Below are 14773 nucleotides of genomic sequence, written 5' to 3' on the forward strand. Positions count from 1 at the left end.
TTTACCACGCACATCTAGTAAAATGTCAGGACCCTATGCCTTCATAGAGTCTAATGCTTCAGCTTGTTCTCAACAGCCTTGTGGAAGCTCTCAACCTGATATTCAGCAATATACCATCACAGTGAGATGCTGAATGTGTCTCACAGTTGGGTAAATTGTTCTCTGAGTAAAGACACGAGAAAAAGAAAATTAGCATTTCTGCTTTTCCTGGAATAGATACTAATGTTGTCCCATTGCTTTTCTTGGGAGAACCCTACTTATACCTGAAACATTTTTTTCGATTTGTCCCCCCCCCCCCCTTTCTTCCTTTCTTTCTTTAATTTCTATTCTTTTCTTGTTATTTTTTTCTGCTGTGTTGGTTTGTTTGTGGGTTTTTTTCTCTTCTTCTTCAGTTTATTTTTTATGGTCTTTTGCATTAAAAAACAATCTTGTACATTTTTGTTGTGATCTGAAAACTAAACTTTCACATATGATTATTTTTGTCTGACAATAATACCCAGACTTTGGTGGGGAAAGAAGAAGAAGAAGATAATTTCATTTTCATTTGCTTTTAATTGTTTAGGTTGTTTGAATTGTATTTCGTATTCTGATTATTCTTTTGGGGGCTTCAGTCTGCATACGATTCAATGACAAGGTTTTTAACTGATAGGCCTACTAGTATTCAGTGTCATCTTTACTGGCCATTGCCCTAGTCCTGCTTTGCCATTACGTATCGCATGGCTTCATAATTTCGTCTTTTATGTTAAAATCAAAACCCTCTTTTTTTTCTTTCTTTCTTTTTTTTTTCTTTTTTTTTTTTTTTTTATTGTGAACGAATTATGCTTCATGATCCACTCCCACCCCGCCCAATAAATCAACCTATGTACAGGACTTGCCGTTTAGAAACGCCCCTTTCCCTGTTTGAAAGAAGGAAAAGAAAAGGAAAGGAAAGCAAGACCCATAATGATAAAACCCAAATGAAGAAAAAAAAACAAAAAAACACCTCCGACGGGACTCGAACCCGCAATCCCCGGCTTGCACACAAGTATAGCCGATCCGGCGTTTAGGAGGCCGATGCCTTATCCATTAGGCCACGGAGGCGATATACAAAGTGTGCAACAATAAATATATGTCATTATCACAAATATAGCTCTTCTGAACTTTCTTTCATTCTTGATTTAGAACTGAATTTGTACGAAATGTGAAGTTGGCATTATTGTAAATCCTAAAATTTAGGACACTGCTAGGGACTTGTCGTGGGGAAAAATAAGAAATTCACACACTTGATTCCTTGGCACATATTTGACCAAAGAATCATAACTCTAAGGTAATTTCCGGTGCAAGTGCAAGTTGGATAAATTTTGTACACATTACGTTTAGAACACGAAGAGTGCACCAATTTCCAGTGATTATAAGATTATCGACATGCCTCGAAGCAGAAGCAGGTCACCCAAAAGGACTGGTAAGTGTAAAGTTAAAAACAAGTGAACAACAATCCACAATGACGATCAAATCTGCTCGTTTGTTTAAACTGTAAACAGTTCAAATCAACACTTAGCAGTTCAAACCATAGACACTAGAATAGATATTAGTGTCTATGTTCAAACATAAGAATCAAAAGCCACAAGTTCATTGGCCTCGAGTGAAGCAAAACAACAACAGCAAAAACCAACAAAAAAAGTTTTTATTCAGTGTAATGGATGTAAAGGAACCGAATTTATTTTTGTTGTTTCTTTGCTTATTTGTGTATTGTGTGATCATTGCTTGTTGGGTTAGACTTAAGTTAAATTGTGCTTGATGTTGGGACATTTAGCCAGTCTTATCAAATAATAGAACTTTTACAAGTCTTGAACTTTCTTTTTATTATGACAGTGGAAAAGTGCCAAGTGTTATGGTATTTTAAATTATATGATAAGAACTTGTTCAGTAATATGTTAAGCCACTGTTTTCTAATGCATCACTGCATGTATCAAACTTTGTCAGTGTTTGTTACAAAAGTATCACATATTTACAACTGACACAAGTTCATTTACAACCGAGTGAAAAAATGAATTTTTAATTTTTGAGATATGATATTTGTTTTCATGTGTTAGTACTTATATACATGTATATATCATAATTATGTAGTAGTTGTGATGATGATATATACTATTTAAGGTGTGGTATTAATACAATACATATATTTCCTTATGAGTTATATTGATAAAATATCATTTTGATTGACGTGTTTATTAATTTGAAATTGATATGCAGTTATTGGGTTGTTGTTTTTTCAGATCGAAGGCGATCTCGATCCAGAGAAAGAAGACGTGAGTGAAGTAATTATTATGTATTAAATAAATATATGTGTGCACATTATAATTCTTGTTGTTGAACTGTAGTGTTATTTAATCAAATTATTTTTCAAGAAATTAAATCAGAGAAATAGATTGTAAGCGTAATTGATTTTGTTCTTTAAATAAAGTGTTTTCTCCAAAACTGATAGTAGATACAATTTATATGCATGTCATCTGTGCCTGTGAGAATGTGTGAATACATGTAAACGCATAATGTATGTTTGGGTAGTTGTGTGCATGCTAGTTTTTTTGTTTGTTTTGTTTTGTTTTTGTTTCGTTTTTTAATGTAAATTGATAAATATAGGAAGGAAACATTTGTGAAAATACCATCAGCATTCTATTTGCTTTTTCTGTTAACTCACTTGGGACGAAAGAACCCTATGGGGGCCTTAGATAGTTTTGAATTTTTAGAGAGGCACCTGATTTGTATTCTGACATTATAATCTAAGAATATCTTAACTGACCTTTCCACTCTCCACTGCGACCAATAAAATTTTTATAAATGCAGTGTGTTTTGCTGGTCTTGTGAGCAGAAGAGTTATTTTCGCAGTGGATGGCTCACGTGAACAGAGCATGTTGACAGTGGTGTCTGACCCAGTTTCGTCTCAGTAACAAGGATGAAGAGGCGCTATCATGGCTGTATAACATTCTGAAATGAATCTGTTTTAAACTCTTTGTGCTTTCCTGGATTTGTTTACAAGACATCAGTGTGTGCAAGTTTCGAACAAAAGATATGGATATTTTCATCATCGTGCAGTATGATAATATAAGAAGGGAGGACTTTTTATATTTTGTCTCCAACTAACTTGTTATGTTACTGATAACTTTGGATGTTCTCAGTTAATACATTCTGACATTTGTTTTTTGGCTATTTTATTTCTCACCCATACAATTTCGTTCATACAATTGTATAGGCAGTACTGAGTTAAAGAAAGGAATTTAAAAAAAAAAAAATTAAACACAAAGAAAGAAAAAAGACACACACACACAACTATAGTGATAACATTTTTTTCTTATGACATTAACAAAAACCAAAATTGAAGAGAAGACTTAATTTGCATATAATTATAAGAATTTACCAATCAAATGCATTGTCAAAGGAAACAACAGTGATGCTATATTTGTGTGATGTATTCTGGATTCAGCTAAGTAAAGAAAAAGGAGATATAGAAATTGACTTTAGGCTTACTTAGGGATTTTGTAAATAACTGAATCCGGTTTGCTGTAGAAAAAAAGCTGACATAAATTTTTAACTGACAGGTTTAAAAAAAAGAAAGGAAAAAAAGCAACAACAACAACAACAAAAACAACATGTGTGTGTGTGTTGAAAGGAAAATGAATGAAAAATTCAGAGAAAGATATTTTGTTAATGTTATGATTAAATGAATGTGTACCAGTCCACAAGATTTTTTTTCCAAAAATAAACATGATACATACACATACTCACACACATTTAAACTGCACACATACATATAATGTACACACACAAGTGCATGTGCACACACACACATACACACACACATCCCATTCCTGACAAATGATTATCTTACTCAAAATCAACAGCACAGTGTCATACCCACTGATCTGAAAATAGGCATTCTGCCATGCCCACTCCACTGCCCCTCCCCTTCCCACTTGACCTCATGTCCTGATTTGTTGTGCACAATGTAACCTGATACCTCACCCACCACCACTTCCTCTCATGGGCCTGTCTGTCACACACAGCATGTTCCCTTCTTGAATCACTCAGTCACTCATGCTGTCTGCTAAGAAAATTGAACTTGGTGTTCTGCTCTCTGTATGCAGAGTAGGCTGTTATTGCTCAGCTTCCTCTTCCAAACTATCACTAGATTGCAGTTTATCTTCATCTTCATCAAGCATTCATTTTAGTTTTCATTGAGCAGCAGCTAAATCCTGTGTCATGGTGTTTAGTTTTGATCACATTCGGCTTGGCCATCTTCATGATCTTGCTTTCTCGCTTAGATAATGAGTTGCTAACATGCTCAAGTCAGCTGATAAAATCACTTAAAAACCACATTCCTGGGTGATGTAGGGCATTTCCATGTAAGAGTCAGGGGAATCAGTCAGAGTCAGTTTGGTAAATCTAAAGCGACCAATATATAATAATTGCAAAACAATGTAAAACTAAAATGAAAAGCTTCAATGAGACGGAAATATTCAGCTGCCCTTTTGGGTATGGCTTTCATGGCAGTGGAAGGGGAGCAAATTATCTGCCATTTGAGAACAGCTTACATGGCAGTCTAAAGGTTAATTCCTATATCTTTTCTTCAGAAACATTCAGTTTGCTTTGAAATGAAAAATAAAAAAAAGAAAAGAAAAATAACTATCATATGATATAGTATGGTACTGGAACAAAATGTGATTCACTCATTTAGTGTAACAGGTCTGCCTACTGCATAGGCAGTGCACAATTCTTCTGAGGTGTATGCATGTGTTCTTTCCTTTGATATTGTAAATGTGTCGTGGGTGTGGGTGTGTGTATTTGTGCATGATGTGTGTCTTATGTTACCATTATTTTACTGTGGGAAGATGAGCGTGAGTGTGTTCATGATGTGATTTTTTTTTTGCTGAAGTTTTGCATTTTTCAACACAGTGCAAGCATTGAAAACTATTATTTTATCCATGCCACAGACCGCCACAGAAGAAGTAGGTCACGTTCACCAGCTCCAAGGTACAGGTCAAGGTCACCGAATGCTCGCAGAAGATCACGATCCCACTCTCCTCGTCGGAGGTCTCAATCTCCGATGTCAAGACGCAGGTGCGTTTGAAAGTAAAGGGCCTTTGAAAGTATTGTGTGTTGTTAAATGTCATTTCCATATAGGTTTTTCTGTTGTCAGGTTTACAGTTCTTTTCGTTTTAGTAACATTGAAATAGTTATTTAAAATAAATTTGAGAGAGGCAATGTCAGTGAACTTTTCAGATGATTCCAAAAGAGTAATGATAATAACATCAATTGCATGTTTAAAGCACATCTGTTTAACCAGTAGAGTGCCTATAAGATGTCAGCTGATGTCCTACAAAAAGTATTGCCATAGTGCCTGTAAGACATCCACTGACGTCCTGCATATGTTTGGATTTTTCCTTCATTGGAGTTTGGTTCAGTTCACATAAACAGACTCTGAAACAGTTTGATGTGTCTGGATTATAAAAATACTATTTAAATGAACTTACATCAGGTAGAAGACATCTTTCTACTCAATAACAATTTGCTAACTGGCCATGTGATACGTGCGTGGAAAAGGGATTTGTATCGTGCAAACAAATGCATTGAAAACTGTGTCCAGTAAAGTAAACAGTCACAGTCAGCAGATTTACACAATTCTGAAAGCTCTGCTTGTGATTAAGGACAGCTTTCGCGGTGGAGAAGGATCTCTCTTCTCTGATGATTGGTTTGAAAATGAAGGTGATTGACAATGACAGTTATGAAACTGACAGCCCATTTTATGGAAATTCAGTCCGTCCATCCAGTCAGACAGCATTTTTGAACACCTGGCTATGACTGACAGAATTCGTGGAGCCAGTGTTGGAAGAAGGGAAGGAGAGGGAGAAGAGTGATGTAAGACGATAGGTCAAATGCCAGCCAGGGGCCATCAAGGGGGCGTGGCTTTTTCAAAGCAGACAGAAGGCAATCAACAACTGCCAATGCCCCACGATTTTCACGAAACACAGTGCTGAACCTGCACTGGCCGTGAAACATGTGCTTTTTGTTTTTAACGCTTTTTTTTCGCTGAATCAGAGGGATGACTTGTTTGGAGAGGTGGCAAGCTGGAAGCACAGCAGACAATTTAATCGGCCCATGTGCAACTTGAAAGGAGTGAACGCCATCAAAGAACTTCACCCTCTCACTTGCGAACGCTCGTTGCTGTCAAAAAGCTTGCCAGTTCAGTTTCTGGGACTGTAATTGACCTTTCACGTTGACTTTACTCACTTTTGTCATTATTGGGACAGTGATTTACTAAAATGTCTGCAAGAGCTGTGATTTGTTTTCATAAACTTATAGCCTGTTTTAATTTCTTCTACCGGTATAATCTGACAATAGGCTTACTATTTCAAGCTGTATTTTGTTTCTTTTCTTTATGGATGTCATTATGCACACAAATTATCTTGACTTAACATGCCTGAACAGTTACCTACAATCAACCTAATTGGGGAAAAAAAGCCCAGAAACAGAATCTTCACTCATTTTCCTTCACAAAAACGTTTACTTTCTTTCTGTATCGCCCACAGCTTTTGTGCTAGCATTTTTTGTGATTTATTACCCCCGAATCCTCAAAATTCCCTGGCAAGGGGAGAGCACTTTTTTTTTTTTTTATACAAAATTCTCTGGCACTGAACTGGTTAATAGATGTATTCATACTTATCATAAGATATATTATAGAATATATTTGCCAGTTAAGGTTGATCATGTGTAAGTTAGCTTGCACTGGTTATATATCATTTATAGAAATGATTATAATGCTTATAAATTTGAAATATTTTATTAGAGTCAGAAATTTTTTTTTATATCAGGTGTTAGTTATTTTGTTGTTTTTTTAAAAGAAATATTGCTACAGAATGATTTCTATCACAGTATCAGCTGTCGGTATTTCTGTATTATGAAACAGACTTTATACGTTGCTGCCACTACCGCTTTCCATAGGTCTATGTTTGGCATTTGTCACTGTCTTCAAAGTGAAAGGAACTGGAATGAATATTGATGTATATTGATATTATCTCAACATCTCAATCAGTTAAATCAAATTCTAAATAACTCCACAGATACACACATTTTGATTTTTTGTTGTTTGTTTCTTGCAGATCAACATCCCCCCGAGGAAGAAGATCAAAGGAAAGGTGAGATTGTGTAATCTGTTTATTCCCCCCCCCCCTTTTTTTTTTTAAGTTTTCTTTATGAATTCTATTTTCATGCTAAAGATACAGTAGGCATTGGGGTAGGTGATTTGAGTCTAACTTATGTGCACACACTCTTTCAGGATCTCTCAGCAGGTATCCTATCTTTTCCAGAAACTTTGTGGGGATTTATATTCCGCATGAGTTTCAATTTTCCTGTGATAACTGGTGACACTGAGACCATCCGTTGATAAGCATGGTTGGCAGGCTTGTTTGTGAGATTTCTATCGATCTGTGAAAATTGATTTGTACTACTGGGGTTGGCTTTATCCTTGGTTGATGAAAACAGTTTCCTTGGTAAAGGAACAGCTGATATTCTACAGACATGGTTCTAGTAATAGTAATTCCCACTTGATGTCAGCTTTATTCCAGAGTCCTTTCAACCAGGTATTACCACAGTGTTATGCTATGCTGAAAGTAAAAAAGATACTTTCCAAAGACTTGGAACAAGCTCCCTGATAACCTCCGTCATTGTGATTCCCTCGCATCTTTTAAATCTCGTCTCAAAACTCACCTTTTCCCTCAGCAATAAGTTCAATTGTGGCAGGTCCACTTCCTTTTCGTTAGCTGTGCTTGACTATGTGTGTATATGTATGTGTACATAACTACATGCATGTATATGAATGTGTATTGTGTGTGCGTGTGTTTATGTAAGTTTGTGCCTGCCTATGTGTGCGTATGTGTTAGGTTAGCTGTAGATACACATGTATGTTAAAATGTATGTGTGTGTGTGTATGTGTGTGTAGTCACATTTGGTGTGTGTATGTAACATAGATATAATATTTTATGTTAACGAAAGCATTTTTGTAAAGCACCTAGAGCAGATTTCTGGATAGTGTGCTATATAAGTATCCATTATTATTATTATTATTATTATTACTTTGAAGGTGAAGTCTAACTGAACACACGAAGAAAACAAAAGAAGAAAAATGACAGGCAGTACCAATTGGTATTCAGTTTAGCGTTCTTTATCCATCAGGTTTCAGGCCTTAGAAGTAATTTCAGCTTTGATCTACTTCAAGTTGTAACTGATTTATAATCTTTTAATCACCCTTAGCTTGTTGGTAGACAGCTGGGGTGATATCTTGGACTTTATTTTTCATGGCCCAGAGTCAGCTTTCCTGTTTTGCAAAGTGTCTCAGTACAGTCTTTGTACATAACTTGTAGGGGCGGAGACTTGATTCTTTCACAAGCCTTGTGGTCTGCTTTACCTGGAAATAGTGGAATAGTGGTGGTGCTGTTGATCAGTGTTGCTGGTGAGTCCAAGTATTAGTGGTTCCTGGGTGATTCTTGTAGTTTGTCATTCATCTATTCCAGGTGTGCATTGTATATAAAAAGGTAGTAGTAGCAGAGAGAAAATGTTTATGATCTTGTAAAAATGTATGATTTGTATGGGTTATAATATAAATGTGTGATCTGCAGAGACTCCGGAAGAGGCAACCAAGAGAAGATGGCTGTTGCAGAAAAACCAAAAATAGATGGTGAGTTTGCATATTTTGATGTTGGTTTTAGTATGGATAGTCCCTCTAAGTCATCTATATTCTGCCAAATTATTGTCTTCTGTAAAGTTGTGTATATATTTTTTTATATTGTTATTGGTAACCTTCCTAAAATATATGCAGTGAGCCATCCAGGTATGTTTTAGGTCTTCCTACAAAGTGCAGAGTTTGTCTTGACATCAAATGTGCAGTGAATAATTACCCACCATTTATTATTGCATCAAAAGCTGTTGTTGAAAAATAACAACCCTCACCAAGTGGAGGGAGAGCAAACTAAACCTGTCTATAAACAACCACCAATTTGATAACAGTAAGTTATTGTGGATTTCTTATTTTTGTATACTTTATCATTTGTTGGAAAAAAAATAAACCAGTTATATTATTTTGTTGTTTAGTCATAAAGCATCATAATCTAAATACATGCGGATAATGGAGCAGTAAAAAAAGAAGAAAAAAACAAACAAACAAACAAAACAAAAAAGATAAGAGACAAGAAGCAAATTTAAGAAGTTAAAACTATAATGTCTTCATTTACTTCTTGATTATGAACTTATGTATTTATCTTTGAGTTTCTTCTTGGGTTTTTTGTTGTTGCTAGGTTTACTGAAATATTTGTTTAATTACACATACTTAACTGTGACCCACTAGTGCAGACTCCAGCAGGGATCTGATTCCTGTCCTGTACAAACTACTACCCGCCAATGCAGAGAAAACGAAAGTAGCTACAGCCGATAACCTCCTGAAGTAGGTTACCTCCCCTTTGCATCCCTGACTAGCATGTAGCACCCTCTTTTTCCAGCAGCCATCTTGACTCCTGTTCTTGTGCTCTGCATATGGCTAATTTTTTTGGTGTTGTTATTGTTATGGTTATGTTGCATTCTGTGAATGTTGACATTTTATTGCTGTTTCGTTGCAGAATCCCAGCTGGAGGGCCTGAGCGAGGAGGACAAGGACATGATGTCGGTCATGGGGTTCCTTGGGTTTGACTCCACCAAGGTTTGTGAAACATGAATCTTTTGTCATTTGTGAGTGTGGTAAAGTAGCAAAAAACAAAATACAAGTCCTAACACTACTACTACTACTATGTATGATTTAACTCTGTCAGTAGTTATATGTCCACAAGTATTTATATGTGTTTGTGTATGCATAAGACAGGATGGGTGTGACAAATTGTATAACCTGGTGGTGTTTTGTTTGTGGTGTCACATCCTATTTTAATGTTTTTGTCAGCCTAGTACATGACCTTATCTTGTCATGATAATAATAATGATAATGTTTTTTTGCTGTTGTGGATGTTTACTTATATTGATATTGTTTTCTTTGTTGATGTCATTTGTTATTTCTTTTTTCTTTTCTTTTTTTTTCCCCTTTTTTTCCAAGGGTTAGGTAGGTAGGTAGAGGAGAAGACAGGGGACCGTGGACATAGTGTATGCACAAACGATGCAGGCACTTGTATAATAGACTTCTGGAGAGTTCCGTGCTTACATGACTTACAGAGGCACATTAATGATCTGTGCTCTCGAAGTTGATTAGCTCTCCCAAATTGCAAGCAACAAAGGCGATCAAGAGAGGCAGAATGTGCAAAACAACAGGCTTCTCTTTTTGACTTTTTGCTTCATATTTTTGTTTTCTTATTGAAAATGGAGCACATGTTTACTGCTTTTGTCTATGTCTATCGCCTCTGGCATTGCACATGCACATGATTCAAGAAAGCAATGGAATTATCCAGCAGTCTTGTATGTGTTGATTCTTTTCTTTTTTTTCTCACATGTGTAGAAGTTTGGATTGACTGCAGTGCTGCAAAGCAGCCTCCCTATGACTTACCCAGGAAAGTTTGAGAACATGTAACATAATCAGTTTCTTGATAATATTTTCCCTGCACAATTACTATCTGGGATAAGTGCTGTGGAAAAAGCTGGAGTCTCAGAAAGAAAAACAACATTTACTAAGCCAAAGTATTGCTTGCCAGTATGATCATAATGCAGTCAATGTTACTTGTCTTTTCGCCCCCCAACCCCCGTAACCCCCCATACCTTAGCTACCAGGAAATATGTCATACCAGGGAATGCAGAACAAGGGAAGAATGTTGCTTGTTACTCTGCCAGATTTCTTGAAATAATGGTTAACAGGTTTTTCTGGATTCATTTTTTATTTTGTTATTCTATTTTTTATTTATATTTTTATTATTTAGAAGACTCTCATTTTTAGGTCTGCTGTTACACTTAGTTTAATGATTGCAGGATACTCATTTGCTGATGCTTTTATTTCTTTTTCTTTTTCAGGGAAAGAAAGTGGATGGAAATGATATCTATTCTGCGAATATTGTTCGCAAGAGACGATACAGGTACAGGAAATGTTTAGTCATCTTACTTTGTGTGTGTGTGTGTGTTATTCAACCAGGTTGACTACTGATTCTCTTTCAGCTATCATTTCATTTCTTTAACATTTTGTTTTTTTAATGGTCTCAATCTTTTTTCCTAAATTAGTCATTAAAATAAGTTACATAATGCATGTGTGAGGTATCTGTTAAGCGCTTGGTGGCTTTTATTTTTTTATGGATTTATTGTACAGTTTTTGTGGGGACTTCTTTTTTTGTTTACTTGTGGAACCTCTGTGTGAAGATGAAGGGGAGTCTTATCTGCAAAGATCTTTGAAAGAAATGGGAAATCTTTACTTTCATGGGATTGGAGAATCTTTACTTGTATGAGGTGTTAGAATGGATTGGGGAAATTTTTAGTTACTCATGTAAAATGTTGAGGGAACAGGGGACTCTTCAGTTATACGATGTTTGAAAGGATGAGATAACTTGCTTGTGAAAGCTGTGTTAAAGGACTTGGGAATCTTCATTCATTCAACATGTTTGAGGCTGAGGAGAATCTTTACCTGTGAAAGATCTTAAAGGATTGACAAATATTTGTCTGTGAAAAGTGTTACAAAAGAGGGATCAGTGGGGAATCTTCATTTGTGGAAGGGCTAGGATAATTTTTACTTGTCACTACTGTATACAGTTAAGATTCTACATTTCCAATAATATTATGGAGAAAATAGATTAATGAAACTGATAAAAACTGCATTATTTCAAACTGTGTTTAAAGCCAGAATTTTTTTTTTCTTTTTACAGACAGTACATGAACAGACGTGGTGGCTTCAACCGACCTCTGGATTTTATAGCATGACAGCACTGTGTCCTGCCTGTGTGTCTTATTTTAGTTATCTCATCTGAAGTGAGTCTGCATCTGTGTGTGTGTGTGTGTATGTGTGTGTGTATGTATGTGTGTGTGTGCAGTCATATTTATGTCAAGAACAGCAAAACAGTTTAATTGAAATGAGAAGGCATTGAGACTACGGAATACTAAAACAGTTAAAGCCATTGCCACTGACTGAAAAGATATATATTTGTAACTAATGTAGAAAATAGTAATTTACAGTCCATCTTTCAGAAACTCAGGAAGTGTCTTGTTTTTTTGGTTTTGTTTTGTTTTTGTTTTTTTGTTTTTTTTACATTGCATTTTAATTTGTATCTGTTCGTTTTGATTATCATTTCTGCTATTGATTTTCTGAAATAAATTCTGGTTTAAATATGCAGTCTTTGGATTTTTTTAATATGATTGTTGCATCAAAAATGTGGTTTTCTGATAGTATATGGTTTTAAAACATGTTTTTGTTAGGGTATTATTTTGTTTTCCATTGCTTTCCCAAGCTTTCCAAATGACACATTCAATTCTTAAACATGGGCAGTTATGTTCAGAATGGAAGGTCTCATATCTCAGTAAGCAGGTACACCTCCTCCAAAGTTGTGCTTTACTGTTGCTAGGATTTGACCCAGTCATGCTATGTGGAATTGTGGCTAGTTGGATAGAGCAGCTGAATTGGAAGTGAGGGTCCTGTGTTTGATTCCTCCTTTCCTTCAACCCTTCTTTCTACCAGAACTTAAGAGGTGATGTGAGTGCTGGGTTTTTCTTTGATGAGGTGATAAACTGAGGTAACTGCTTGCTGCACACATTCAGAGCATGCAAAAGAACCCATGGCAACAAAAGTGGTTTTCTAAAGCTAATGCAATCCAATAAAAATTAAAAAAAAAGTGCACTCAGTGTAAATTTTTGTGTTGTCTTTGTCAATTTGAAGAAAATTTTACCAAAATATGTGTTTATCTTGTGGTTTGTATTAAACTTTTTGTTTTGAAAATAATGCCTTGTTGTTTAGATTCATGTGGAAAAAGAGAAACATTTTTCTTGTGCTGTGGTGAAATACTAAACCATATTTGTTGTTTACAGACATTGATGTCAAAAATATTTTAAGAAATAATTAAAGTGAGGAATCTTTTTCTGTTGATGGTTGATAGGGTACTGAACCCCACCATCACAACCCAATGAACCCATGTACACCCATGCATGTGTGCCGAGACCTGCTAGTGCCTTAATCCTTTCTCTGTGTAGGCGTAAACACATGCAGAAGTTCAAGTTCATATGTTAAGCTAACAGATCAACTTTCAGTGGGTTATGGAAAGTTTCATTGCTGTTTTTTCAAATATGGAGACTTCTTTTTTTTATGCATGACTTATTCTATTTTGGAAAAACTTGAACCGAATTTCCACTCCATTTCTCTTCTGGGCTTTAAAAAGAAAAAGAAAAAAGATAAATGGCAAAAATATATATCTTTCTGGAAATAGAATTGAATACAGCTTTTGTTTATACCATACACATCTTACTCAGCATGAAAATTTTTCCAGCTCTGTTTTGTTGGTTTTATAATCCAGTCACAATTCAGATGTATTGGTCACCATTAATTCTTCCCATTCAAAATGATTTTTTTATTAAACCTGGCACTCTGTTCCACAACTGTTTCTTTGGGAAATTTATCTGATTATTCAGAACCTTCCAACCCCTCCCAAACTCATGCACCCTGCTTTTTTTTGTTGTTGTTTTTGTTTTGTTTTGCTTTAGTTTCTTTAATCATCTTACCTATACACTCTATAAAGTATCTGTTTCCATTTCCTTTGCACACAGTCATGCAAATAAACAACATTCCACATTTCAAATTACCTACTTTACTTTAATCAACAAACTTCTTGAAAAGAGTATTATATTTTCACTCAAGCACTGGAAAACATTCAACCCATTGTAATCAAATAAGGAAAAACGCATCCAACCAGCTTTTTTTTTTCTTTTTTTTTTCCACATGGTAGAAATGAAAACACAGAAAGCTGCCTCTGTGGAACAAAAAATTCACATGTGACATAAGGAGAAGTTGCAGAAGAAGTGTATTTAGATGTGAAGTGAACACAAGGTGGGATGCACTGATACATTGCAGCAAACATGGGAACCAGTAAGTGTTTGTTTTCAAAAGAAAATGTAGAAGAGCACAAGCATTACAAAAAAAATGTACATGACTATTGATGCATGTGGATTCGTGATCTGCTCTTCAGCTGTCTTGACAGGCGACTCAGGATTCTCACTTACAGAGTCTTCCCCCAAGTCTGTTTTCTTCTTGTGCAAATTAGGCCAGTGTTTAAGCACGGCAACAGAAACCAGGGCTATCACACCCAAAACAATAATAAATAGTGCCAGTGCAATATCAAGTCCTGCATACTGGAAGTAGTTCATTTCAATGGCTCGTGGTCTGAGGTAGCCACCTCCATACCTGAGGACATGTTCTATGGCGGTCGCTGCCCTTCCAGCAGGAGAGTGTGGGCGACTGTGGAAGAGTTTGGAGGCAGCCTTCATACGTCTTGTGTAGGCCTTCTCCGTCAGCAAGGTGGTGATGGCGGCAGCTACTGAATCAGCACTTGCAGTCAGCAGGTCAATAGACAGTCCCACACCATACTCTGCCACCCTTGCTGCTGTACCCAGCACGTCAGAGCCAGCGAAGTGGCAGCAAAGCATCGGCACTCCATGGAAAAGCGCTTCGAAAAAGCTGTTCTTGCCACAGTGTGAAACAAAGAGGCGGGTGTTGGGGTGGCCCAGAGCGTCATTCTGAGGGAACCAGCTCACTGTCTGCACATTCTTCAGTCTGCTCATGCTCTTGGAGGCATTCAGACGCAGGAGTACA

At 36.2% G+C, this 14773-nt stretch overlaps 2 protein-coding genes and 1 non-coding gene across 3 annotated transcripts; 1 reads left to right on the forward strand and 2 right to left on the reverse strand.

The window, feature by feature from the left end:
* Nucleotides 1-979: 979 nt before the first annotated feature.
* Nucleotides 980-1080, reverse strand: Trnar-ccu (transfer RNA arginine (anticodon CCU)). The gene is made up of 2 exons: nt 1044-1080; nt 980-1015 (listed from the first exon to the last, which is right to left on the reverse strand). It is a non-coding gene; the product is annotated as a tRNA-Arg (tRNA).
* Nucleotides 1081-1306: 226 nt separating this feature from the next.
* Nucleotides 1307-13211, forward strand: LOC143279452 (uncharacterized). Its single transcript, XM_076583494.1, has 8 exons — nt 1307-1441; nt 2256-2288; nt 4968-5094; nt 7134-7169; nt 8649-8707; nt 9642-9721; nt 11008-11069; nt 11847-13211. The coding sequence occupies exons 1-8, from the start codon at nt 1405-1407 to the stop codon at nt 11899-11901; spliced, it is 489 nt and encodes a 162-aa protein (XP_076439609.1). The 5' UTR covers nt 1307-1404; the 3' UTR covers nt 11902-13211.
* Nucleotides 13212-13817: 606 nt separating this feature from the next.
* Nucleotides 13818-14742, reverse strand: LOC143277451 (UDP-glucuronosyltransferase 3A1-like). The gene is made up of 2 exons (XM_076582278.1): nt 14315-14742; nt 13818-13824 (listed from the first exon to the last, which is right to left on the reverse strand). The coding sequence occupies exons 1-2, from the start codon at nt 14740-14742 to the stop codon at nt 13818-13820; spliced, it is 435 nt and encodes a 144-aa protein (XP_076438393.1).
* Between the last annotated feature and the right edge of the window lie 31 nt (nt 14743-14773).

The sequence above is a fragment of the Babylonia areolata genome, chromosome 2 (assembly GCF_041734735.1).
Source record: "Babylonia areolata isolate BAREFJ2019XMU chromosome 2, ASM4173473v1, whole genome shotgun sequence".
Taxonomy (NCBI): domain Eukaryota; kingdom Metazoa; phylum Mollusca; class Gastropoda; order Neogastropoda; family Buccinidae; genus Babylonia; species Babylonia areolata.

Excerpts from the sequence above, each read along its gene's own strand:
- LOC143277451 (XM_076582278.1), bottom strand. The coding sequence starts at position 14,742 with ATGAGCAGACTGAAGAATGTGCAGACAGTGAGCTGGTTCCCTCAGAAT.
- LOC143279452 (XM_076583494.1), top strand. The coding sequence starts at position 1,405 with ATGCCTCGAAGCAGAAGCAGGTCACCCAAAAGGACTG. Across the intron at positions 1,442-2,255 it reads CAGGTCACCCAAAAGGACTG|ATCGAAGGCGATCTCGATCC; the intron begins GTAAGTGTAAAG and ends TTGTTTTTTCAG. Across the intron at positions 5,095-7,133 it reads TCTCCGATGTCAAGACGCAG|ATCAACATCCCCCCGAGGAA; the intron begins GTGCGTTTGAAA and ends TGTTTCTTGCAG.